The following is a 22,111-nucleotide window of genomic DNA, read 5'->3' as shown; positions in this document are numbered from 1 at the left end:
ACAGGTTAAGAAACGTCCCCTAAAATCAGCTCACTACATTAGAATTAAACAGTAAAAGGACAACCGATACTTTTAAAATCACACAAAGACGCAGACCCTCATTTTAGATGACGAAACTACACACTTTCTGATTTTTATAGCCTTGGTTATATAAGAGCTGTAGGCGTGTAGAATTTCTGCACACGGCCCCTATGGACAAAATGTTTGTAACTATGTGTCCTGTCCGGTGACATTCCCAGTATACTGTACCTGCCCAACATCTAGACTCAACTGGAGGCCATTCTCCCCTCAGGCCTTGACACATAAACTATACACATTCTCTAAATACCTCACCTATCCAGTCACACTAGGGATCACAGCCAACATATGGAGAGCTTAGTGAATTAAAAGACAATTAGCATAGAGGAACATAACATATGCTTTAGAGTGTGTGAAATCAGTCCACAAAGCAACAAGTTTGTGTTCTGATGCGGATCGCATTAATGCCTCTAATAATGCTTATTCAAGAGGAAGTGAGTGATCCTCTAGTGTGAGGTATTTATGGATAACAGTGTAAATCTTATCATTCCCAATGCATTAATAATGTAGAAGGTTTTTTAAAGCTTTTCTCTATGCTGAATAGCCACTAACTACAGCATTGACTAATGCACAAAGGTTGCATGCATTATGACACATTGATGTGACATTTGTTAGCCGTGTGCTATAAAGCATCTGTTTGCATTTAGAAGTCAGACCGCCCACTAAGGTTTCGCATTACAGCAAAAATGCCGGTCTGAGTAAATACTGAGCTCTAACCGGTAAGTTCTATATTTAAAGCATGGAAACGTAATTCATGGAAAAAAACATACAAATATATAAACCTGGATATTACCATTTTCAATTCCAAAAACATATCAAAATGTCATTGCTTGTAAGTTGTTTATGAGGAGCTTCTATGACACTGATGTAGTGGGAGACTGCACAGGCTGGAGGAACTCTGACGTGAAAACAGCTTCCGCATACTCTTCACAAACATCCTGGAACTCTGCCGCCACATCAGCCAGTGCCTCGGCCATTAGCTCATCCGCCAGACTGAGGGAAACAAGGGAAAAGAGAGTTACAATCTCACAGCGCTTGCTGCTCAGTTTACTTTAAATGGATAGGTCACCCAAATTTTGTAGTTTCTGCGACACTAGTAGCACCTAGCCGAATCACAAAAATACAGTTTATTTTGCAAACGGCCCTTTCCCGCGCCGTGCCTCCCCAACCCAAACATCACAAACACAGCTCTTACGGGTGCTACGTGAAGGCATGTCTCAATGGGTAAAACTAGGCTACTTTCAATGAAAGGTCCCAGATATTAAGAATATTTTTAGCTGTATTGCTATGTGTCATAAGCAAGCAGCTGAGTGGGTTAACACTCTGTTTGAGGCTGTTGCATCACAATACCTAGTTTGCTTTGGCGTGTTCATGACCTGTTTAGTCTTTAAAGATCTAAATGCAGTGAATTTTGGCTTGTTCTTCTGTAACCGAAGCTGAATGTCTTTTCTTAAGTCATGGGTATCAGTCACGGTCCCACATTGGCTGAACACCCTCTGGCTCCGCCTGATACAGTAGCCACTCCCCTTTTCAGCACTGAGCTTGTTATATTCTGTCTTCCTGTTTGTATTTCCACAGCATGAAGGTAAGATCTTACAGATTTATCAAATCTTCCAGGTCAACCTACAATTGTTATGACATCTGCTTCTAACATTACAATGCTCATGACAACTTTTGTTAACTCTACAATAAGTAAATCCACATCACCAGCTAATTACTCTTTGACAGCAATGCCATAGAAATATACAGAGCAACCACAAAAACGGAAGTTCAAACACAAAATTCTAAAAAAGGCTTCATGCTTGTTTCTCTGCCACATAGGTCTATACAGTAGGTTGAGCTGCAAAGAGATTGAAAGATCTGAGCAGACCGCTCTCAATGTTTTAATGGTGCCTCTGGACTCAGTGTTTATACTCTCGGGGGATATAAACCAATTAATGTGATACTAATAGTAGTCAATGAACAATAAACTACGGTAGGTTAAGATAATGTATTTTAACATAACAAATAGTACGTACTTCCCCTTTAATCTTAGTTATTATAATTGCCTCATTTAGTCAGTGTTGTTAATGATCTACTATTGAATAAATGTGTGTTATAAATGGCTTCATTTATTAAATGGTTTGACCTCATAATGTTTAATCAAAATGACTAAACTGGACCTTCGGGTATAAAACAACTTGTCTCGGATGAGGTATCCAAACTTCTCCAATCATTTAATTCACCATATCTCAAAATCCAATCAACAACTGAAGCATAGATCCAAGTCCCTGACCTACAATTTTAATTTTTGAAAATCTGCTTCAATCAGAAGTACATCACAATACATAGGAATTAGGAAAAGATGTGTCACTACTTCGGTTTTATCGCGACTTTTAAGATATAGAAATATTATAATTTAATTAAATAATTAAATATTAATAATAATAATAATAATAATAAACATGACAAAAGCACATAAAATTACAAAACCTTAAACAAAAGAAAATCTAAAAATAAAAGGTATTAAAATTCTAAATATTAATAAATACAATACTAGTATAGAAATAATAAAATAAAACTTTTCTGTGATCTCCCAACGTTAAGAAAATAACGGTTACTTCTTTCTATACTTTTAGAAAAGAGTCCAAGGCACTTCTTCCAGTACAAAAAGAGTTAAAAAGCTTTTATTCACATAATGCCTAGTCACAGTTTTTTTTTTTTAACTGCATATTGATGCATTTCGGCCTTCAACCTTCCTTAGAGTGTGTCAGGAACAAAAAAAGAAAATACTTCTGTCTATGTCTTTAGGACAGTGATAAGATCATCTAAATTCCTCCTTTGAGGCAAATATTCCTCGGCGTAAAGAGCAGAGCTAACCAGAGAGTCCAGTCAGTCTGTGCTCACTCAAGGCCTTGCCTGCCTTCAAGGCTCTTATTACCCACAATGCACTGCAGACTGACAAGTGCCCGCACCCATTCCCAGCAGCAGCACTAATTGCCGTGACATTTCACATCTTCTCTATTTCTCTAGAATAATAACCATTCAGAGTCTCTACGGTGCAACACTGACCTCTGCAAAACAAAAATAAACCCTCAATTTTATTTTGTATCCGTGCAATAACTCAGCTTTTTTTCAAGCCGCAGCACACAGGTAAATATTTTCACTTTTCGATTCCTCACTTTCTTGCTTCCGTAAATTATTTTTTGCAACAATTCTTCTCGCCACCCACACAGCCCATGGCTGACAAATGAGACCTCAGCTCTAGGATCAGATTCTGGTTTTTGTGTTCCTCTTCCCACCGCTGTTAAAAGTGTGCTCTCTGTGGACTAGAAGGACTTGATAAATATCCACCGCATTGCACCAACTTAAAAATTCTGTTAAGTATGCTAATGGTGAGGTGGGCGTGCAGGAGCACTAGTGGAACAACAAAGAAGCTCATTTGCACAGGAGCACGCTCTACATTAGCACCCATCAAAAAACAGAGCTAATATTTACATTTAAAATAGCATCGTGTGCGAGGATCATTATAGCCGAGAGGCTGTAAACAATCTCAACTCCTACTAGCGGTGTCACTGTGGGAAACACGCTGAGGCTTATGATTAATCTGCTGTTGCTCTGAGTGCAAATAGAAGAGCTGAGCTTTTACTGTTTATACATCCAGGAACATGTCTTAAGCACAAACAAAATATGTCAGGAAATTGCAGATATCAGTGCTGAATGATTAAGAGCTAATTTAGGTTATATGTCTATGGGACACATGCACACTTCAGCTTCCATACACACATTTGTTCAGTTGTTTACTGAAGTCACGGCATTAAAATTCAGATAATGGCAAATGCAAGATTCCTTTCCAACCCAGGCTCATTGAAAAACCTGCCTGTGGTGTAATTTCTGAAAAATATTACATTTCTTGCAGATTTCACAACACTAAAAAATGAAATGTCCAGTAATCAGTATTCCATAGAGTTAACAAAAGCAAACGTGAGATGAAAATTCATTTTCTGAAGTAACCATACCATTTTAGCTTGCTTCTAGCTCTTTTATTGCAGCTAAGTGCAATAATGTACCAGGCGTGCTACCGAGCAAGTTTACTATGTCGGGAAAGCCATAAATATGTCAAATTGTATTTGTTTAGAAACCATGCACTATGGCAAAAAGTGTTTTGAGGTTATAAAATAGTACCGTGCTATGCAACTAATTATTAATCAATAATCTGCCCCTGTAATGTGTGAAAAAGAAAAGAAATGGTCAGTGTTTTACTTCCACAGTGCATATACATGTTCTCCAGTCACTAATGTTACTAATATCCTTAACGAATCATGCATTTTCATTTGAGTTCTTTCCACATTTTACTGTTAATTGATATGTGTTATTAATAAAGAAATGATTAGATTCAAACCTGTCTGCTATTGCCCAGGGATTGAAGCTCCCCAGAGCCTCATGTGAGACCAGGCATAGGAAGGCATCATGGTTCTCCCTGTATTTCTGGATACTCCTCTGCATGCTGGGCGGCACAGTAAGGTACGTCCCTCGTGTGCTTTCCCCTCCAGCTGAGACTGGATTCCTGGGGTCATTTAGAGTTAAACACTCCTCATCTAGCATCGACGTGTCTGATGCAGCCCTGTAAACAGAAGAAGAAATCCTCATGCATTTTGCTCACTCTTTCATAAAGGTCATATCATTTCAAATGTGTGCATCTAAAGGCCATAGAAATTATTTTCAGGTTTACTTGTTCTTGTCTTTTATATGCATAGCTAAAGGCTACAGCAAAGTTTGTCATTTTTATTCTGTATTAAACAATCCGATTACAGTACTCGACAGAATATATATATATATATATATATATTATTTTATGCTCACCAAGGCTGCATTTTTGATCAAAAATACAGTAAAAACAGTATTATTGTAAAATATTGTTACAATTATAAATATCGATTTTCCATTTTAATATATTGTAAAATATAATGCATTACTGTGATGGCATTTCACTTTCACATGATCCTTCAGAAATTATACTAATATGCTGATAAGGGACATTAAAAAAATCTTAATTATTCGAAATGTGGTTAAACAGAAACATTTCCAATCAAATCATCATGTCTAAATAGAAACATAAGTAAGATCTATTCATGCTTCAGACCATCATACTGTTAAGGGAATTAAAGAGCGATACAAACACAATCACAACAAATTAATACTCTAAATGAATATTCAATTTTGATTTAAGTGGTGCTAAATCTAGAATCAAAAGCACTCGTGTAAACATCTCTACCCCTCCCTCAGATCACTTCCATGTGAGCTCAGCGCACCAGCCGTCTCATCTGGACCACACTGGGTACACTTAGTGTTAATCAGACCCTCTGAAGCACACTTTCCACCTTCATATTTAGCAGCAGAAGTAAGAAACAACTCCTATTCCAGGTTGCCTTTAATAAAAATATTGGACGCAAGCTCAGTCTAGACACTTAAATCGCAAGGCCTCCAAAAGCTCACAAGGGCCATTTATTTTCAAATGGAATATTATGGGGGCCGGCGCTGCTATTGTACAATCACTTCCCCTTTACCGTTCCCACAAGGCGCCTCTTTGTGCGGCTAATAGAATACCGCTCTGGCTAACAGCTACCTCAAACGTTTCGAGCGTGCTGTGGTACTCTAGAAAAGTGAGGAATTCACTGCGGCTGGGAGAATAATGGCAAACTTTGAGCAGTTGCACAGTGCGAACAAAAACGGGTGAAAGGATGGTCAAGGTAAGCGCTTAATTTAGGGATTCAAATTAGAAGGCGTCCCTTGTGTTAATTTGGCTCTGAAGTTATGCAAGCAAGAAAGGTCATACGAGGTTCTGAACGCACATGCAGTTCTGTAAGATGTAAAAACAAGCATGCACATGCACAGTGAAACGGGCAAAGGCTTTCCAGGCTTCTTCTGTCAAAACAAGCCTGGCAAGGCACGGTGGAGAGCCAAAAATAATGACCAAAATTTCTCCCTTTCCTCTGTTCAACACATGCTTCAGCAGTCAAAATCAGAAGAAAAAACACTGTCAGAGCTCCACATGTGATTTATACGAGCAGACACAATGCTGGGCTGACTTGTGAACACGTTCCAGTGTGTTTGGCCGATAGCACGAGGCAAGGGAGATGTTAGGAGAACTTTTTCTTAGGGAAGCTTAATAAACAATGAGGAAGCCAATAACAAATTGGTAGAAGTTAACACCTATAAAACAATAACTATAGTGAATTTTACACTTCTCCAGAGTGCCACAGCATGCCTTAAGGCCAATTAGCAGGTTAACCCTCTGGGGTCCTTCATTTCAGAGTCACATTCAGGACCTTCAGGTCCAAATGGGCCGGAAGGGTGGGATTAATATTTATTTTTTAAAAATCATCTTTTTCTTTTTTTTTTACTTTTTTTTTAGAATATTTTTTCTTTTCTTTTTTGGTGTTTTGAGATAATTTCAAAAATAAAAATGATTTATAATTAATATTAATGCTATAATTATGACCCTTTTTTTTTTTTTAAAGCTATATTTAATTTTAGAGTCAAGCCTAGGCCTCATGAAAGCAATTTTTGAAATGAGATGGATGCCATCTGGTGGACAAACTGAGCATTTTAAAAATTCAAAACCCATATGTAATCTGAATTTATTAGTGTGTATGTGTATAAAAGTGTGTGTGTGTGTGTGTGTGTGTGGGTGGATGTGTCTGTTTTGCACTCTTGATGTTTTATAGATTCACCCCTTCACTGTTGTATGCTTTTTTCTGGATCGTGGCTGATTTGTAGATTGTACGCACAAAAAAACTCTGTATTTTCACATTTTTGCCAATTTCCCATTCATTTCCTATGCGGGTCCATTTGGTTCTGAGTGTGACTATTTTTTTTACAACCACTTAGACTATTCAAATTCTGTCCCCAATTTGTTTGGGTGTTCATATACCAAGTACCAACAAAGTCACCAAATTTCGGACCATTCCGATAAAGCTATGATTTAAAAAAAAAAATTATTTAAATGCTTCGGGTCCATTTGGGCCGAACAACCCCAGAGGGTTAAAAGGTGGGTGAAGCACCATCTAGTGAACCTCTTCACAGAGATTGTGAATAAAAACACATTTAGAGCAATGTATATTTTCTATTTCTATTCTATAAGAGTGCAACCAGTGTAAATTGCTTCACAAGTAAATGACTTTTGTGATCCAGTTCTTTCAATGAAAAATTCACCACTTTTGACAAACGAAATCACAGAATCAAAATAAATACAGAATAGTTGTTCATATGCAAATGTGTAGTTAAGGAAACACATTTGTGTAATAAATTATTCTAAATAAATAAATACCTCATACATAAATAAATGTTAATAATAAATTATATTTTTATATTATATAACATTTATATAGTATATATACATTTTACATACATAACATTGCAGGTGTGTCGTTCTGTGCTTTTAAATGGCCGACAAAGGTTTCAAGATCGAAACATAGTTTTGAAGTTCTTGTAAGGAATACAGAATGGACCAGAAAAGCAGCAGACCATAGACGAACAGCGTTTTGACCTGAACAGACGGGAGTGATATAATGGTGAAAGGCAGCTGTAATAAGGTTGTGCAAACAGAAATAAGACTTGTAAAAGTCAGTGGATGAGATTCTGGACGACCAATGCTCTATCAATATTCAGAAGCCAGAGATCAAAACCAATAAAGCTAAAGGGCTCCAGTTTTTCGGTTTTCATCCAGTGAGAGGGCCATAACCAAAAGCAAGGTTACCGTCAAGGAGCCGGAGAGGGAGATTAGCCAGACAAGGTTAGATGGAGAAAGAGATGGAGGAAAAGAAAGAGAGATGGCGGTATGAATTAAAAGGTTAGAGAACAGAGAATGAAGATCAAACCGAAAGAGGCAGCCTCACCATGAGCTCTGCATTGATCTCTTTGAGCTTTGAATGAGAAGTGGGGGATCAGACACTCTCTTAGATGTGTTGGTCACTCTATTGTTGAGACCTCCAACACCCATAACTTATTTAAGCGGATGCAGACACAGGACATTATAAGATATCACCACTTATATCACTCCTTTATGACTCTGTTCCTGACACTTCTGCATTAGAAAACCTCATTCAGTGAGAGTCTGTTGCAGAGTGTAAGATTTAATAGCACTCTACTGCAAAACAAACAAGATCAATTAAAACAAGACAAATGTACTTGAGCAGCAAAATTGTTTAAGATTATAAGACTTGTTTTCAAAGAACTGATCCTGAATTACGCTTGTAGAACTATTTTCTATTTCAATATATTTTAAATTGTAATTTATTCCTGTGCTGGCAAAGCTGAATTTTCAGCATCATCACTGCAGTCTTCAGTGTCACATGATCCTTCAGAAATCATTCCGATTTGGTGCTCAAGAAACATTTATTATTATTGTTGAAAACAGTTGTGCTGCTTTATATTTTTGTGGAAAACCTGATGCAGTTTTTTCATGGTTCTTTGATGAATAAAGTTTAAAAGAACAGCATTTATTTGAAATAGAAATATTTTGTAACATACATGTATTTATTGCCACTTTTGAACAATTTAATGCATCCTTACTGTCTGAATAAAAGTATAAAATAATAAAAGCCATTTTAGTAATTTAATAAAAGTAATTTTCCAAAATGTAGTAACTCGCTACATCTCTGATATTCTCCTCTCCTCTACAACCACCTGTAACACTTGTATGTGCCGCCCACTTTTACTCATGGATAAGATAAAATCAAATCCAGAGCAAAATGTTTCAAATGCCATTTTGTCAAATTGAAATATCAACCTAGCCATTCAGAAAAAATGGAGCAGAAAGAGAATCCACATTGGAGACTTCCTCTCTGTCTGTGTATTGTGAGAAATATTGACGTTGAAAAAGCGCACTAAACTAGAATGGAAGAGGAGTGGCTGGTGATTTCAGTGCACAGATTGGTCTGTTTGATGCTTTTACTGCTACATCAAATGACACTTGACTCTACAATCCACTGAGAGAAAAATCCAAACAAATCACAGAGGGAGAAAAAAACGAGACGCAAACACGTTTTTTGAGTTTCATTATAAATCGGGCACGATGATTGATTATGCTCTAGCAGAGCTTTTTAGCTTCTCCCCTGGGTCCCCTAACATTCCTTTTCTCAAGCCAAAGTGGTTCTCTGAATAATCATAATAATAAAAACTAAAGCTAAAAAGCAAAGCCACACTGACAGCTCTCTATAAGGACACACATTGCTTCTTTGCAACCAGTCTAGCAGTGACAAATGAATCGTGTGCAGCCTTCTGAATCCGAGTATAAATCCCCAATCAGTTTGTGTGTGCCATTTACAAACTTTACAGTGTTTCCGTTTCAAACAGTGTGTTGCCTTCACAGGTAATCAGAGATTATACAACAAATAATAAGCTCTTTGTGCTAATCAACATCAAGGCCCAATATCCGCTCTTTAAATTACCTCCCATGAGCATGTGCTACACCGCCAAAAAGGTTGCCCCCTCTAGTGGCACATTTCATACGCAAATAACATTTTACTGGTTTCCCATCATAAATCCTCTGTTCCGCCTTGGCCTTTAGTTGCTGTACTAAAAGCCGAGTAATTACCATAATGCTTTGCATAATTCATTTTCCACGAGTTTTATCTTTCTCGGCCACATCCGCCCAATAATCGTCCATTCTGATGTAAATAAGCTGCAAAAAGGATATAAAATGCTCAATGAGAGTTTGATTGAACCATTAGGTTGATTCTAATATATAAAACTGTAACATCAGGAGAGAATTAACGACGGAGGCCAGAAGAATAAATGACATTAAGAGACGAGCTGATGAGTAGATTGACTAACTTTCTGATCAAGAGTGTGATGTCCATTTGTGTGGCTTTTAAACGAGTAGTCATTAAACTGTGCAAGCAGGATGAAGGCAGATATGGACACTTCTTTTGGATGGATTAGTCAAGAATAAGTTGCAAAAAGCTTTTGATGACAGCCATTTCCTAAGTCAAAGAAATAAAATATTCCATTTCCAGCTGGCAACTAGACAAGGATCCTGAAGTGATGTCAAGATTTTGTCCTTTAAAGTAAGGTGATAGCAAGTAAGTTGCTTTGGATACAAGCAACTGCTATTATTACTTACTAACTACAGTGCTGTGCATGGGTAAAAGTTAGTGCACCCCATTAAGAAAACAAAGTGTAGGCCTTACTCTTTAATGTGGTTCAACTAATTTGCACTTCATTTTATCTAATTGATAAAAGAAAAAGATGTACTAACTTTTTCCATAGAAGAAATTTGGCATTTCTGTTATGCAAATCACTACAAAATTTAAATTCCAAGTGTCATTTGTCAAATTATAGTGCTTTTTATCTATTTACATTGGTGAAATTAAAATCCAGTATGTAAAAAACACTTTCATGTAGTGTATGAATTATTTTGCATATTAGAATGATTTCTGAAGGATCATGTGACACTGAAGACTGGGGTAATGATGCTGAAAATTCAGCTTTACAATCACAAGGAATAAATTACATATAAAATTGCAATAACATATTTCACAAAATTACTGTTTATTTTATCAAATAAATGCAGCCTTCTTTCAAAAACATAAAAAAAAATGTTACTGACCCCAAAAATAATAATCTAATGTGATTTCTCTACTGGACAACTGCCAGTATAACTGATAGACCCTTGATCCCTGCATCCCTTTCAGTCACTGCAGCTCACTGGATTTCTCCAGAGGGATCTTAATCGTGGTCACAGTCATTGCTCATGTTTCAACACAGACAAAAGAGAGACTGAAGAATAGCCTCCTAGTGCAGTGACATTTCAGAGCCAGTGTTTTCTGACAGCATAAAGTGACTAGCTAAGGATAAATAAATCCAAACAAAGGTTCAGATCAGGGCAGTGGAGAGTACCCATGGCCCACGCAGTGAGTGCACTGGAATATGGGGAGAATAAACAAATCTCCAAGTGGGCCTCATCAGTCCTTATGGTTACCGTCTGGGATGTTAATTGGCTGTTTACATACAGAGGTATGGTAACACAAATATTACTATAAAAGGACTACAGTGCCTTGTCCTCTATCTGTACCGGTTCCAGATTGAAGTTGGTGCTTTTTGGGGGGGGGGGGGGGGGGACAAAGATAGTCAGTGAAGCATGATGCTCACTGATCTGAGACAAGTGAACAAATGCCCAACACTGCATCACTGTATGATAACAGAGAGGCAGCAACAGTAGGCAGCCATATCTATTATCTATCTATCTATCTATCTATCTATCTATCTATCTATCTATCTATCTATCTATCTATCTATCTATCTATCTATCTATCTATCTATCTATCTATCTATCTATCTATCTATCTCCTATTGTAATTGTTAGCATTTCCAAGGATTAGCATTCTCCCCTAAAAGTAAGTCGTAGAGACTTGAAACTTTGAGGGATGGTAGTGCCCACCCCGTCTACAACGTCACCAAGGCTCGCCCCAATCGGCCTGATGGTGGCACTACAGCGATCAAAAGTACGCAATGGCTCATAACCCCTAAACAGTTTGTAGTAGACTCAAGTGTTTTATATCGTTAGAATCCTTGGCTCAAGACAAACAAAAAGTTTTTTTGAAAAACCTATGGAACAAAAGTTCAATAACTAGTCCTAGGGTTTTCGCTGGATCGGAACCAAATCAGCGCAGAAAGATTCTCTAGAGTCTGATTGTCAATAATAATCCAAAAAAAATTGTTTTTAAAACTCCACATTTCGATTGACGTCCGCGACGGGATGCCACTTTTAGTTTTGTGTGTGTGTGTGTGTGTGTGTGTGCATGCTTATTGTGTATCAAGTATTATTGTTCAAGCCTTTCGTTTCTTAGTGTATGTTTTAGCGCATTCTTTTTTGTGAATATTTTATGGTGTCAGCTGTACATTTCAGGTATTATTTCTACTTGTACACTTCCATGTAATATATATTATAAATTATAAAATGTAATATATTTTGTATAAAATATTCACATGTAGAAGCTCTAGATTTTATAATAATTTGCTGTGGAAAAAAATGTCCACCCAATGAAAGTGTAGAGGTTTTATTTAGCTTATTGGATTGTCATTTCACCAAAGTCGATAGATAAAAGACTACTTATTAGTCCTACCACATACCAATAAACACATTACATCTACCAATAAATATTCAATAGTCATTCAGTGACAGAAATGTGACATTTTGTGAAAAGCAGTGAAAAGCAGCACATGAAATACAGTGTATATACTATCTGCTGTCAGAATGTAGCAGACAGAATACACACTTGGAAGGCTTGTAGACACTGCAGTAATACCCTGAGATTAGACATGAGATGATGCTTTGAAGTTTGTTTAGACATTGTGCTCCTATGTTGAGAGAGAAAAAGAAAGTGGAGGCTGAATGTTTACACTGCGTTCACAGAGCTGAAGGGCCTCGCTGTGAGCTGAAGCCGAAGAGGAGAAAGCATTCTAATCTTCTAATGTATCTATTGAACCTGTTCCACTAAATTTCCCATCTCTCTCGCTTTAGACAACTCTCACACTCTCAAGACTGTCCCTATTTATTCTTTTATTTTCCTCATTCATTTACTGAGCCACAGCTGCTGCCAAAGCTTTGGGCAGAAAGAAGCGAGGCTCCCGCTCTCTCTTGGCAGAACTACAGAAGGAGGAGGTGGTGGGAGAGAGAGTTTTTACCAGCAGATATTTTAGATTTTGATTTCCTTGTGGCTGTTATTGAATTCTCCCTAAACAGACAGATGCAGATTACAGTGCAAAAAAAACACTCTGGTCAATGTGCTGTTCTTCTGCAAATTCAAGTAAAGACTGATTAAATTGTGACTGATCCAAATGTGCCTGGCATATACGCAGTCAATACACTCTAAAACCAGCTGACATTCACTCACCCAGTCTCAACTGGCTTTTGCAGGAGGATGTCGGCCGAGCTGGGTGCATTCAGGACTGGTTTCGTCAGTCGGATTGGTTGAGGAGAGGCTGGCCTGGAGCTAGAAATATTCCTTGGATCGTCTGCAACACACAAGACGTGTTACACTGCTGCCATCTGGTGGATATCACTGTCATATCAGCCAAACAAAATGCAGAGCTCATACTTGTCTGTCTCTCTGGGGACAAAGTGGGGAGACGCAAAGACTGACCTTCTAATGCTCCCAAAAGGACAACTGATAACTACTTTTGTCAGGGATGAATGTGAATGGCCTGTGTGGGTACTGTGTCTCACCTGTGCCTTTTTCCCAAATGAGAGGGTCTGAGTATGAGATCATAGCAAAGCGTCGACGTACATCTTCCTGGTCTCTCTGAGTCACAAAATAGAGCTTTATGTGTCAGGTGATTTAATACTTCAGTTTATTTTTTGACCCAATCAAAATGATGCAAAGAAGTTTTTTCCCCAGAAAAAAAAATGGTTTTTACTATTACAAACATAATTAAAAACAATTACCTAATATAAATTAAATTAAATAAATACTATTTCTAAAAGTTTTTAATAATTTCTTTTTTATATAATAATTATAATAATTTCATATTATAATTGTTATAATAAAAAATTTAATAGCTTTTTAATAATTATAATAATAATCAATTAATAACAATAGTATTTTTGTATTTTTTATTTTTAACCATTTTTATAATAATAATGACAAAAAATAAATAATAATAATGACAAAAAATAAACATATCAAGTTCAGTCCATTACATTACATCATGGACTGAACATTGGCATAACTCCAAACTCACAAATCTTATAATCTATGTCTTTATCTCCCACACACTGACCTCCATCTCCTCCATCCTCAGCAACATGCTCTCTAATGTGGGGTCCTGCAGCTTCCTCTCAGCATCAGTCTCGGCCACCTGCTGCCTCTCCGTCACCCACAGAGCTTGAGCTGCGTCCTCCAGAAGATCGTCCAGAAGAGCGTCGCTCAGGACATCCGCCCTGGCCCCGGGCTGCCAGCATTTACAACACAGCACAGCGTAGTCACATTCTCACATTTTCTTTTTTTATGTGAACTTTTGTAAATTGAAAATGGATTGAAAAGTCTCAGTGCTCATCCAGGAATACGAAAGTAAGTAGTTTTAGAAAAGTAATGAGTTTCTCACCTTATCTACAACCTTCAGCTGCGCTCTGAGAGTGTCACTTCCTGCTTCAACCACCTGCCGTACAAGTATGAGAAAAAAAAGAAATGAACAAAAAGAAATGTCTGTCTATTCATATCAATGCCAACATACATGCACAACAGCTGGGCTGTCCGAGGGGAAGAACACACAAATATTGTAGAAAAACAGTCCAATGGTACACTCAGTCTTGCAAGAGATTAAATCTCCTGCAGATAGACTCACTATATCAGACATTATTTGGGGGGGTCATCAGATGTATCCATTTACCTGTGCTCGATCCAACAAAGGCTGAATTCTCACTTTAATGGCCCGCTCAGCTTTTTCGGCCCATTGTGTCGGGGAGCCTACTGTGGTCCTACAATGCCCACATATTAATACACATCAATGATAACATACACTCAAAAAATTTAAAGTTCAATGAACAATTAAACTTAGGAAAACTTTACAAAGCAATTAAATTAAGAATTTTCGAAAAAATTGTTTGACTAACTAAATTTAGTTATGCCTACTACATGCAAAGGACTGAGCAGAATTTTTAATACATACTTAAATTTTTTTCTAGCATACTAAAACTTAGTGGTATATTTATTAAGTTAAATTAACTACACAGATGTATGTAAGCTTGTTTCCGCCACAAAATAAAAATTAAAAGAGGTAATTTTGCAAGTTATATCTCACAATTCTGAATTTCTAACATGCAATTCTTACTTTATATCTCACAATTGTGCGTTTAAATCTCTAAAACCTCAAAATTGCATGTTATAATTTCAGAATTGTGAGATATAAACTCACAATTCAGAGAAAAAAGGTCAGAATTATCTTTTCAAATGTTTTCTTCTGTGGCGGAAACAAGCTTCCATAGAGACGGATGATTTGAGACAAAAAAATATTTAATTTCCAGCTTGTTTGTCTAGATCTGTATTTTCAAACATCATTATTCAAGTAGCCCCAACGTAAATTGATTGTCAACTTGTATTTTGATTGCACTTAGTTAAATTTAGCGACAAAATGTTCAAGAAATGCATTGCATGAGCTCTTTTTAATGAACTAAATTAAACAAGCACAAGAATTCAGTTTTTGAACCGCAGGTTAAGTATAATAATGAAGCAGCTGCTGTTGTACCGGAGTTTGTTAATGCGGTCAGCCTCTTCTTTACTCAGACGATTCAGCTCTCTCAGTCTGTCTGCAGTCACCCGGTCCAACCAGGCTTGCCTATTGCAAATTAAAAATGCACAGCAATGAACATCAACAGCGGTCACGTACTCAACAGCGAACATGAGCATCTCACAATTGAGGAGTGATGATTGTTTATATAAACTGAGCCAGGTAATAATTTATTTTCTTTGGAAACTCCAGATAAATTTCTTAAATATCTGGAAGAGAGGGTTCAATATATACCTGAGGGCTTCATTTTGGGCTTGTTTCCTATCATGTGATAAGAGCTGTGTACTGGAATTGGTCTGTGGCTTCTGCTTTATAGGGCTCTTTTGAGGTGAGAACAGACATCTGGGCTCTGGCCGGCTGGACACAGCACTACACCTGTGTATATATATACATACATTTGAGTAGAACACAAAGGTGCAACCATGTCAAGTCTGAATAAGTAATGAATAAGAGGGTTGGATGTTCTGACCGTGGGCGAGGAGGAGAGTGAGGAGAAGTTGGCATCCAAGGCACAGTGGGCTCTTTCTGGGGTACCTGGTTTTCTCTTAGTCGGGATGAGACAGTGGGCTGCTGGAAGCTGGCATCACGAAGATGAGCCGCCTGCTTAATTTTGAGGCATAGTGTGTCTTTTATCAGTTTTACGAGATTTTTTTGGAAAACTGTCATCTAAAATCACCCAAAACAAGATATCCACAATCATACACTATCATTAAAAAGTTTGGGGTTGGTCATTTTGTAATGTTTATGAAAAAAGTCTCTTATGCTCATCGAGGCTGCATTTATTTAATCAAAAATACAGTAAAAACGGTAATATTATGAAATATTGGTAATTATTAAGTAACTCTTTTCTATTTTAATATTTTTTAAAATGCAATTTATTCCCGTGATGGCAAAGCTGAATTTTCAGCATCATTACTCCAGTCTTCAGTGCCACATGACCCTTCAGAAATCATTCTAATATGCTGATTTGATGCGTTTAAGAATCATTTATTATTATTATTATCAATGTTTAAAACAGCTGTTCTGCTTAATATTTTTGTGGAAACCATGATAATAAAAATGTCAGGATTATTTGATGTTCAGCGTTTATTTGAGATAAAGCTTTTGTAACAATTGAAATGTTTAACTGCTACTTTTGACCAATTTAATGCCTCCTTATAAACGTTTTTTTTTTTTTTTTTTAAACATACAAACCCCAAACTTTTGAACGTTAGTGTATCACATCAAAGTAAAAAAAAGTACTAAATTACTATAGTAGTAAAATACTACTATAACTAAAACTAACATCACTGAATTAATAATAAATAAAAAAAACCTTAACATGGTCTGGGTTGATGGCACTGGTAGTTTTGTTGGGTTTCTGTGCGTCTGCCTCTCGTAGTTTTTGATGATGTATGAGGCTCTCTAGCCCTGCCTTTAAAACTTCATTGCGCTCCTTCACCAAAGCCTGTGAGGTCTTGTGGGATTTCCCTGCCAGTCTGCTGCCTGCATTCATTAACAAAAATATCAGATTTTTTTTTGCAATACCCTGAAACCAAACTCATTCTTCAAATCATTTTCGCATTAAATAAATAACTCAATATTGATTTTATTTCAAAATACAGGGGCGCAGAAAAGTATTTGTACATTTTAGATAGGGGTGTGCCAAAAAATCGATTCACAGAAGAATCTAGATTCTCATTTGCAACGATTCAGAATCGATCTGAAATGTCCAAGAATCGATTTAATAAATAAATAAAATCAGCTGGCTGTTCGCCTCCATTTTTGTAACTATAGCCTATACGGGACGTCCGGACGTCATGCACGCAGTCGGTTTTTGAACGTGAGCGGCAAATCAAAGGAAGCAAATATGGATGCTTCTATGAAGCTTCTGATGCTTCTAAATATGACGCTTCTACATTCATCTGCCGTGGCCGGCCGCCACACCTAAAATAATCCCGCCACGGCTGCAGCTTCTCAGTGAGGTCCGATATTAATGTGCATATTGTGTTATTGTTAAGCTAAAGGCATAAAAAACATTGTAAAGCACCATAAAGTGTTCGCACTATATTCCAAGACTTCTAAAGTCATTCAATAGCATAATGTGAGGTAAAAATGAATATTTAAGTCGTTAGTTAAAGTTAATAGAAACTCATCTCTCCTCAGTCATTCTCCATTCAGCATTCACACAGCGCGTCGCGTTATAGCGTTCTCTAAATCATAATCCTTTCTCCCGGGTGTCTGTTAGATTACAGCACTGGAGAGCGCTATGAATTGTTCTTCATGCGCACTGTTACTGAAATTTAAAACTGTTAAAAGAAAATGCTCAATAAACTGTTGCATATATATAATACATTAAGCATAGATAGACAGATATAATCTCTTCGTTTTGTGCTTTGAACTTTTCAATCCGGAGCGCTGCGCGCTGTGACTTCGCGCTGCTTCAAGTGCATCATTCTGCGCACGGGATGCGCATAATCGCTTTGCCGCTCTTATTCGAGCCTTTCATGTTATAATGTTATAATGCTTAGGGGAGGTTTAAACACCTGGGGTAAGGGGGCGTGGCCAATGGGAATATCACTCATGGGCCACGCCCCCTCCCCCTGGCGAAATGGGCCTGCCACAACAGCTGGAAAAAATCCTAAAACACTGGTCTCCGTTTGTCATTCTGTATAGCAAAGCAGATGAGAGTAGATCATGATCAGAAACCCGATTAGAAATCATTATGGATAAAATCGAATCGTTTTAAATCGAAAATCTTTTTGAATCGAAAATCGATTTTGAATCGAATCGTGGCCTCAAGAATCGGAATCGAATTGAATCGTGAGATGGTAAAAGATTCCCACCCCTAATTTTAGATGGTTTAGTCACATAAAAAAAGACCCTTTCACAAAATATCAAAACAAGTTGCATCTGCAAATAAATGCTGCTAGAGCTTTTCTAAGACGAAGTGTGTTTGTGCTTTAAAATAAATAAAAATAAATGCCACTTGTTTTGATGTTTTTTTTTAATAATTTTAAGTGCGTGTAAACAAAAATAAATTTGTTATAGTTTAAGTGCGGCTCAAGTGTCCAAATAATTTTTGCACTTTATATACAGATTAGGGTGAATTACTTTTTTCATCATTTATGTGATGAAAGTCGAGTCAACGTGGACTAGTTGCTGATGACGTCATTAACAAATAAGCCTGAACCTTGAGCTGAGACTCGAACGAGGGTTGCCTTGTGCACAGCTATGGCAAAAAAACAGCACTGCCCACAAGACTATCGCTGCTACATAACAGCTTATTTGTATTAGTTCTTTTGTCTTCAGGTCATTATATTTCTCACAGATATCTGCTCGATCTAAATCAGATACGGATAAAGAAGCACAGTAAAGATTAGTGAGAGAGCGATTGCGATTGGTGGGAACAATTGTGGATTTTAGTTACTAGGAAATATATGCTAGAACTTTTCAGTTTCTAAGCTATTTTATTGATAAATCACAGAACAGTGTTGACAATACATTTCTGCGCTACTGAATGTTTCTCTGTGCACGCGATCTACTCATAATGGACGAGCTACTGTCTGTATGCGTGTTACAATGCAGCAGTGCATTAGTTTGGAACGGCCATTAACTTATGTGTACAATAAGCTGTTTAACACGTGCATTCTCCAGATCAAATTTGAGCATAATCAAACATATCTTGTGGAGCGCTCTCGGAGTATGCATTTATTTGTCATTTTAAAGTGGACTTCAAAGATTTCTTATCCTGTTGCGCCCTCTATAGGCCATGATCAGCGACTAGTCGATGTCAAGCTTAAAGTCTCATGGAAGAGCATTAAAGTCGACTAGTCTACTAGTCTGTGCAACCCTTAACAGATAAGACACCAAAAAGATTTCTGAAAAATTAACATCACCATTGGTCGTCATGACTCACCACCAGGCTTTTTTGCAGCAGCTGACTTTCGGGGTCTTCGTGAGGTCCTCTCAGCTGGGTCTCTGGCAGGACGAGGAGGGGACATGCTGCGGGCCCTGACCCGGCTAGAAGTGTTTTCCACTGGGTTGACAATCTGCAAATCTACGTCTCTTTTCCTGGGTGCCTTCTGCTTACTCAGTGCCGAGTCAAGCGTCTGAGGAATCAAACACAAAAAAGCATTAAATACGTTTTTTTTTATACATTTTTGCATTAATACATAGTGTGTATTTAATTAATCACCTCTAATTTCTGCAGGATGTCGAGGGCTGTCTCTGGTACGGTAGATCCTTGTCCCGCCTGTACTTTGGCTGAGCAGAGAGAGAGCTGGCGAATCAGCTGACCCAGCTCTTTGCAGTGGGTGGGCACTCTGCTCTCTGTAGGGTCCGACAGCTGGTTGATAAAAACCTGCATGGCTCTTACAGCTCCCCGGTGAGCAGCAGCCAGTCTGTCCAATGCCTTGGACTGAGAAGACAACCACAGAAACATTTAAAGCCCCTGCATGTCTCATTCACGCACTTCAAAATTAAAATTAAACCTTTTTGATATTGATTTGTTGGGTAAAATAAACTTTGGTACCTTTTGGGTGTGTTTGACATTCTGGGAACGCAGCTTGTCTAGATCCTCCTGTACCTCTTTAATCTTGAAAAGAGAAACAAAACAGTCCCGTTGTGAATCTCTAAAACCTCCTTTTCATCTCTGACAAATGACAGACCAGAAGTCATTCATTTCCAAAGGAGAGTAGCACAGGAGCTGCGTGGTTTGTCGTCGATACACGTATTGCAGAATTTTCAGATGCAACTTGAGCGTCAGGTGCTTAGAAATATTTGAATTTTGCCATTAAACTGTATGTGACGGATGTGATGTATTCTGATCAAAATTATAAACGTGTGAGGTTTTTGTGTGGATATAAACGTTTGAGGTTAAAATGACTTAAAAACTATTTCTGTGAAATGAGTGGTTATGAATAATTATGTCTAAAATAATTATTTTATAATTATTACACAATTATTTACATTAATTAGCAGTAGAAAACCTACTTTGCTTTTCTTTGAAATGTATTGACGGTCATAATTTTTTGTGTGGATATTTCTATACATTCATTATTCATTAATATAAAAATGCTGAATAAGCAGAAATGGGAATAATTATGTCAGAAATAATTATTTTATCATTATTTTAAATTACAGGTAATTGCATTAATTCGCTCTAAAAAATTCTACTTTGCTTCTCTTTCAAACGTATTGGCGGTCTTTTGGTTTGTGTGAATATATTTATTCATACATTCATTATTTATTTATTTTACCATGGTTAATAAGCAGAGTAACGAATGCTTCATGCCCAATTTGAAAGTTCTGTGCGACTGTCACTTGAGGGTGAAATGCGACAATCATACGCAAATATCAGAGATAGTGAAAAGACAGCTTAAGTTCCTCTTTAGTACTCTTAAATACTTCACATTACTGTGCCGCCATTGTGTATATGAACTGCAGTGCTTACAGACCTGCTGTTGTAACACATAGATGATACGTGCGGAACGGGCTGCCTGCTCCTGCCGCCGGATCTCCATCCTGTGCTTCTCATCGGGCTCCAGAACCTCCACCACACATTCTGCAGAAAACCCACATGCAAGCCTCTTTAAAAGCGAAAAATATATTATTTGGGTGACTAGGAATAATAAGAATACCTTTATTAACCAACTGCTCTATCCTTTGAACATATGTGCTCAGTTCCTTCTGTAATTTACGGATCTCCTGGCTGAGCTGAGGTTCACTGCTGTTGACTCTCAGATCAAAGTCTTTGGTGGGTGTCGGGCCCTGTTTAAGTTGCCTGTTGGTATTCTGAGGAGTATAAACAAGCACCTGATCCCTGTTTTTTATTTGCTTCTTTGGACCTGATATCTTTGGGTAGACCACATGAGGACTGTAATCTGTGTTGCTTCTTTCAGGGCTGATAATCTGGGATCTCTCCGCTGGTTCAAGTGAGGAACGGCTGATGGATTCCTGTCGTTTCCTGCGCAGATCTCTCCTGGCGAGTCTGACGGCAGCCTGCAGGCGCTCTTCTGAGAGGACTGAGAGGCGTAAGGAGCTGCTGCAGCTCTCCATATCATCCTGCCTCTCTAGACGGGGTATAAGTTTCTCTATCACGATGGGAGAAGGGGGTCCCACACCGGTGGCTCGGTTAAGAACACTGGGTGCCATTATGTTATTGAACTGAAGCTGTGATCAGAAGAATCAGAACCAATGAGAATCAAGGAGAAGCTTGTTCATCAACATCAAAATCAAGTTTGCATAAGAATACAGCATGCAGCATCACACACACACACACACACACACACACACACACACACACACACACACACACACACACACACACACATATATATATATATATATATATATATATGTTCTTACATCAGTACACTACCTGTGTTTGCAGACCAGCCATTTGAGACACAGGGGAGCCTTTTTTAATCCATTCACGGTTCACAGGACCCAGTTCACCAATGGTCATGGCATATCCCCTTTGGAAATCAGAAATCATCCTGATAAAATCTTATTTATGAGCTGTCTTGATGGAAATAATAAATTAAATCAATCCCGCTTGAGTAATCCTTTACAGAGCAACTAATAATCTACTGACTGTTCCGATCGATAACAAAAAAAAAGAGAGATTGGTTTATCACACGAAAACACAGTAAATGGACGAGTAAATCAGTGGCGATATGTTTTAACATGACAGACAGTTGTTAAACAGCCACTAAACTCAATATTTGTTTATAGGAAGTGTCTGGCAGTTTAAAACACCGCCATGACAACAAAACACTTC

At 37.7% G+C, this 22,111-nt stretch overlaps 1 protein-coding gene across 2 annotated transcripts; it reads right to left on the bottom strand.

Annotated features, from left to right (window-relative positions):
- Positions 1-392: 392 nt before the first annotated feature.
- kiaa0753 (KIAA0753 ortholog) lies at positions 393-22,052 on the bottom strand. 2 transcript variants are annotated; one of them, XM_056271072.1, is made up of 17 exons: positions 21,710-22,052; positions 20,970-21,501; positions 20,787-20,893; positions 19,862-19,924; positions 19,526-19,747; positions 19,247-19,439; positions 16,664-16,833; positions 15,818-15,951; positions 15,583-15,723; positions 15,307-15,396; positions 14,452-14,539; positions 14,167-14,220; positions 13,843-14,013; positions 13,289-13,364; positions 12,957-13,077; positions 4,460-4,681; positions 393-1,071 (listed from the first exon to the last, which is right to left on the bottom strand). In XM_056271072.1, the coding sequence occupies exons 1-17, from the start codon at positions 21,824-21,826 to the stop codon at positions 933-935; spliced, it is 2,640 nt and encodes an 879-aa protein (XP_056127047.1). In that variant the 5' UTR covers positions 21,827-22,052; the 3' UTR covers positions 393-932. The 2 variants fall into 2 exon arrangements, with proteins under 2 accessions (XP_056127047.1, XP_056127048.1); XM_056271073.1 differs by having other exon boundaries at positions 15,818-15,948.
- Between the last annotated feature and the right edge of the window lie 59 nt (positions 22,053-22,111).

This window comes from Rhinichthys klamathensis, unplaced genomic scaffold, assembly GCF_029890125.1.
Source record: "Rhinichthys klamathensis goyatoka isolate OS25496 unplaced genomic scaffold, OSU_Roscu_1.1 h1tg000311l_1, whole genome shotgun sequence".
NCBI lineage: Eukaryota > Metazoa > Chordata > Actinopteri > Cypriniformes > Leuciscidae > Rhinichthys > Rhinichthys klamathensis.
This window is presented reverse-complemented; position numbering and strand designations above follow the sequence as displayed.

Coding starts and splice junctions, on each gene's coding strand:
- kiaa0753 (XM_056271072.1), bottom strand. CDS start 21,826: ATGATTTCTGATTTCCAAAGGGGATATGCCATGACCATTGGTGAACTG. Junction 20,894..20,969: donor AGAGCAGTTGGTTAATAAAG/GTATTCTTATTA, acceptor GGTTTTCTGCAG/AATGTGTGGTGGAGGTTCTG. Junction 19,440..19,525: donor ACATCCTGCAGAAATTAGAG/GTGATTAATTAA, acceptor TTGATTCCTCAG/ACGCTTGACTCGGCACTGAG.